General features: G+C 40.1%; 1 protein-coding gene across 1 annotated transcript in view; it reads right to left on the reverse strand.

Annotated features, from left to right (window-relative positions):
- The window catches only part of CEP192 (centrosomal protein 192kDa), a gene marked incomplete at its 5' end in the record, with an annotated part of 46,473 nt that overhangs the window by 22,441 nt on the left and 17,987 nt on the right, over positions 1 to 6,045 (reverse strand). The window contains 2 exons of the mRNA XM_009705232.1: positions 946 to 1,087; positions 5,217 to 5,326. Coding sequence (XP_009703534.1) covers positions 946 to 1,087; positions 5,217 to 5,326 — 252 coding nt within the window. The remainder of the gene's footprint in view (positions 1 to 945; positions 1,088 to 5,216; positions 5,327 to 6,045) is intronic.

The raw sequence follows: 6,045 nt of genomic DNA on the forward strand, positions 1-6,045 counted from the left end.
TTCGCAATCCCCCCATGCCTGACAAACACCTTGCTAGCCGATGAATCTGTCAAATGTCCCAAAGTGCTCAGCATCTACAGTCCAACAGGTACAAGCAATTCCAAGACAACATCTACATATGTAGATGTTAAACACAACAGGACCAGGTAGGACCCTTTCTTCACCTATTTAACAGGATCTTGAGAAGAAAAAACACCAAGACTCAAGAAACAACCTATACAAATACATTCCTCACAGCGTTGAAGTTAACCCGTCTTTATTTTGCTTTTATGCTACGCTATCTTATTAAGTAGGACTTGTATTGGATTTGAACATTTCTTTCCCTTTTCAGGGCTCCAAATGCTACAGCAACCTGTCTAAATTAAAGTGTCAGGTCCATTTTAAAGACCAGGTCTCTGCCAGTCCTCCAAAGAAATCCTCCCAGTAACGGACCACTCCACTCGAGGGAGTGACAGGGGTGGTGATAGCCTCAGCATTGATCATTCTTGTGATGAGTATAGTACACACTACAGTGCAAGGCTGGCATATGGGTTGGACAAGGAAAAGGCCACTAAGCCTTTGTAATACATCTCTGTTTCCATCTCAGATGTCAAAAACTCTTTACAAGGAATGAAGTGGTTATAGTCCTATTAGGACTACAACAATAAATGCACTTTGGAAGTGCCTATGGAAAAAAAAAGTTTCTTCAGACGAAGAATAGGAAGTTACAGATAAAGTTAATGGTGTCAGTTGAGGGAATACTTTAAAAGTTATCATAACAATTTAAACAGACTATATAGAGAATAGTGAGAAGAGCCACCAAGATATTTGTTGGAGCTGTTCTAATTACAAAGCCAGCTCTTCCACTTGCAAAGCAAGTCAATTTTCATCACTGACATTAAAATCGTCAATGAAAGGAGATGCACTTCAGTTAGGCATTATTTGACAGCCTTATAGTTATGTTACCTGTCTGATTCCAAATGACGGCCAGGAGACTGCTGAAATCCATCTCGATCAAAAGTGGAATATCCAACCACGGAAAGGATAACCTTTCGCATATTTGCGTAGAAAAGATGGATATCATTTGTCCCCCGCGGGATATCACACACTAAAAATGAGAGTAAAATAGCAATTCAAATAAGAACAAAACTACAATACTCAGAAATTACACAACAGAGATTTAGGTTATAGCCCTAGTTAATAATCTGTTGGCAAAGATATCCTAGATCATTCAAAAAATTACTTACTACAAGTTCAGTTATCAGGCATAAACCAACATTAACATCAGATGTAGCATATAAATCTAAATACACACCTTTACACAAATGGCATACACTAAACTGATTCTATGCCAACTTAAAGTTGTTTTACTTTTTTTACCCTGACAAATAAAACTAATGCATTCCTGAGGCTTCACAGAAAGAGATTCAACTTGAGAGAAGTTATTTTTCAGTTACTCAAGTCTATTCCATCTAACACTTCATTATTTAATTAATTACATCTGTAAATATGCAAAAGGTCAGGAATATAAGAGTATGATTTAAAAATAATAAAATGTTTCATCAAAATGTTTAATAATCAAGTCAAAGTTTTCTCCTTTGCTTTCAGCCATTTCGTGTTGAACAGACAGAATGGAGTGAACACTTCTCACACAGGATACATTTAATCCAACCCTTACTTCCTTTGCTGCATAGTGGATACCAGGGACAATTATTAATATAGGTATATAGCTTCTGCAACTCAGCTATGGATAAGACAGAGCAATAACTCATGTACAAGTGTTTTTAGTTAGAATTTACATGCATCCAGAAACTTGTTAACAAAGCTAAGTCTTGCAAAAGGATGTCTAACAGAATGTGTTTTTTGGAAGAAATAGATTGTTTATTGTGTCATATATATAACAAAATTCAGTATGGAGATATGTTCTTTCTTCAGGATGACCATCGTTTCTACCCTAAGTTTCTTTTATACCCTCCTCTACCCCCCAAGCTGAATTGCATTCAGTTCGGGAAATCCTGATTTTCAAACATCCCATTAAAATGTTTAACTCTTACAGCCTCTCATTTTCACCAACTTAAAACATCAAAATGGCTAGTTCATGATATCGTTAAGATAACTTTGAATGCCAAGTCCACAGCGCACACAATTCCAGATCCGGAACTGTCAGATCTAAATCACAGCATGCAAACAGCATGATGGTGCCATCTTCACATGTAATTTCTTAACAGGTTTTTCAAATACCTCTGTGGATTAAGGCAATGAGGAACGGAGACCAAAACAGTCTAGGGATCCAACTTCATGTTAAAAGCAATTCTTATAGCAAAGACATTCTGTTCTTTGAAGTTTTTTTCAGCATCATCTCTTTAACAGCCTTTCATTTAAAAGGTCAAGAAGTAAAGAAAACATTTAGATGTTGAAAAAAAAAATAACTTACTTTTCACCTAAAAGATAGCATCTTACAGAAAAGAACAACAACAAAAAAATAAATCCTATTTCTTCATTCTAGGTACTGCTATTAGTTCCTACAAAGTATTTGATTTACAAGAACACGTAACGAAAAAACCCTGTGGATATTCCCACTGAAAAGTCAGTGAAAACGAATCTGTGTAGAATAAGATTGTACTATTCACCTGGACACCACTGGGTGACAAGAACGTAAGGAAGGGCTTAAAGTTTGTATCAATGTGAAAACAAGCAAAGATAACCTAGTTTCCTTTTCTGGGAGCTAGTTTTCCAGCTCCCCTCCTTGAAGGCATACTGGCAGTATTATACAAGTCAGACTCCCAGATTTTTTATAATGACAGTCTTCACCTCAAATTCATTGATTGAGTACACAAAGTAGTACATAAGAGGGCAAGGATCTTTTATGTCCAAGATAAGTAAGTTTGAGTAAATTAAACAACTGTGATCAAACAGGGAACAATAAGCTACATTTCATAAATTCAGGAAAGTGCACTCTCAAAAAGAGACAGAAAAACATTAAGATGCAAGAGACAAGCCTTGTTTTCTACAGAAAGAAAAAAAATTAAGTTACCATTAGCAAAACTCTAGTCATATGGCAGTAAGAGATAATCAAGGATGTCTAGGCTCTAACACTGGTTTAACAACTTCAGAGCATACTCCAGAACCCAAGTATCTTATCTTCACTAGGACTTCACCTCAACCAAGATGAAAGATCAACAATCTTTACTTTTCCAACTAAAGATAGCATACAATCTATAGGGGTAAAAGTTGGACTACAATATTTATTCAGGTGTAGTAGCCTTAGAACAGTAAAAGCTTTCCTTATGTGAATAGAACTAGTTGAAGAAATAGGATTTGAAAGTAAACTTGTTCATGACACTTACGGGATTGAACAGTTGCAGGGGATTGGTTTGTTTCGTTTTTCAGGGGCTTGGGGCAGGAGCTGGGTTTTGGTTTGGTTTTTTGTGGGTTTTTTTGTTTTGGTTTGGTTTTTTTTGTTGTTTTGTTTGGTTTTTTTTTTTTTAAGGACACCTTTTCAATATACTGCTTTTTTTTTTTTTAACTAATTCCTTGCTAACACAAGCAGAAGTACAAAAAAGAGTATCAATATATTTGGGAAGGGAAATATATATTTTAATGTCAGCAAAGTTGTCGCCTCTCAATTTTCAAATATAAGATACATCTGTTCACAAGATATATAAGATATATCTGTGTACGGTATCAGTACAGGCTGGGGGATGATGTGATTGAGAGCAGCCCTGTGGAGAAGGACTTGGGGGTGCTGGTGGATGAAAGGCTGGACATGAGTCAGCAATGTGCACTCCCAGCTCAGAAGGCCAACCGCATCCTGGGCTGCATCAAGAGAAGTGTGGCCAGCAGGTCGAGGGAGGTCATTCTGCCCCTCTACTCCGCTCTGGTGAGTCCCCACCTGGAGTATTGCATCCAGCTCTGGAGCCCTCAGCACAGGAGAGACATGGACCTGTTGGAGAAGGTCCAGAGGAGGGCAACGAAAATGATCCGAGGTCTGGAGCACCTCTCCTATGAGGACAGGCTGAGAGAGTTGGGGTTGTTCAGCCTGGAGAAGAGGAGGTTTTGGGGTGACCTCACTGCAGTCTTCCAATACCTGAAGGGGGCCTATATGAGAGATGGGGACAGACTTTTTAGCAGGGTCTGCTGTGACAGTTTTTAAACTAAAAGAGGGTAGATTTAGACTTGACATAAGGAAAAAAATTTTTACAGTGAGGGTAGTGAAGCACTGGAACAGGTTGCCCAGAGAGGTGGTGGAAGCCCCATCCCTGGAGGCATTCAAGGTCAGGCTGGATGGGGCTCTGAGCAACCTTATCTAGTTGGAGATGCCCTTGCTCACCGCAGAGGCGTTGGACTAGATGACCTCTGAAGGTCCCTTCCAGCCCAAATGTTTCTATGATTTCTATGATAACAAACTGAATCTTTCTCAATTATTAATAATAAGGCAAATACTCTACAAATAAACTGAGTATTTTTAATGCTATAACACTCCTAGACTGCGGTTTCATTTTGCTAGGAGAAAAGTACAGCGAATTGTTTAAAAAGACAGGCATTGAATGAAAGAAAAAGTTCCACTGTGGTGGGTTGACCCTGGCAGGAGGCCAGGTGCCCATCAAAGCTGCTCCATCACTGCTGTCCTCAGCTAGGCAGGGGACAGAAAACACAATGAAAGACTCGTGGGTCGAGATACAGACAGGGAGAGATCACTCACCCATTACCATCACAGGCAAAACAGACTTGACTTTGGAAATTAGTTCAATTTATTACCAATTAAATCAGAGTAAGGTAATTAGAAATAAAAACAAATCTTAAAAAAATCCTTCTCCCCACAGCCTCCTTCGGGCATCCCCCTGCTCCGGCGTGGGGTCCTCCCCGGGCTGCAGGTGGGGATCTGCTCCAGCGTGGGCCTCCGTGGGCTGCCGGGGGACAGCCGGCCTCACCGTGGGCTGCCCCAGGGGCTGGGGGGAATCTCTGCTCCGGGCCTGCAGCACCTCCTCCTCCTGCTGCACTCACCGGGGGCTGCGGGGCTGCTCCTACCACACATTCGCACTCCTCTTCTCACAGAAGCCACCCCGGTAGCCCCCCGCTTGCCACGCAAACCCAATACATCCATCCAAACTGAGAATTTGCTTCTACATTTATCGAAAAAGAAACAGTGGAAAAATAACTAGGGTCCAAGCCTAAATGCACATTTTCCCACTCAAAGACAAGTATTACGTTTTTCTTTTAACAAGTCATTGGTTTACCTTCTGTCACAAGCTGCTCCCCTTGAAACTCTTCATCAAATACAATGTTTCTCAATAAGCTGTTTTCTGGGATTATGTGTTTTTCTACCTCAGGTTTATACATCATAGCTCTGTTAAAGAGATAAAGAAACAAGAGTAATTAAATTACACAAAGTATTGGAAACAACAATTTTAAAAGCTTGATAAGATTGGTAAGAATCCAGCATAATTTTAACTTTGTCATTTCTTGAATACACCAAGCTGAAATCTGTGATCATTCACTTAAAACTGAAATCTTTTCACAATCTCAAAATTGTTAAGGAAATACCTGCTGTATTGCTGCACAGTAAATGGGACCACTGAAATAATAGCTACCATACACTTGTCTTTCCAAGACACTTGATCTCTGCTGTCAGTCACACCTACCTAGATTTCTGATAACTACATCAGGCATCCCAGTGATTTTTCAATCACCACGGGAAGCAGGAGAAAGCTATTTTCGTCACGAGTGAAAGCCTTTTGAGGAGAAAAACTGACTAGTCAACGGCAGAGAGGCAGCAGGTGCCAGCCAACAGCAGGAACATGGAGCCAAGGAACATGACTGCCAACAGGACAGAAAAGACCGGGAGGCATAGCAATATAGTGCTAGGAAAAATGGGAAGCTAAAGGTCAGTAAAAGGAAACCTGGCATTCAGATAGGGTCAGAGCCACGGAGGTGGAAAGAATACCTCAGCAGTACTAACTCTCAGGTCTAAGCTACTTACCAGGCTGCTGACTACGTATATTTTTGGAGTAAAGAACTTGAGCCACAAATTGGCAGGCTAGGCAGATTACTTACTACACATTCCTG

This window comes from Cariama cristata, unplaced genomic scaffold (genome assembly GCF_000690535.1).
Source record: "Cariama cristata isolate BGI_N322 unplaced genomic scaffold, ASM69053v1 scaffold18168, whole genome shotgun sequence".
Classification (NCBI taxonomy): domain Eukaryota; kingdom Metazoa; phylum Chordata; class Aves; order Cariamiformes; family Cariamidae; genus Cariama; species Cariama cristata.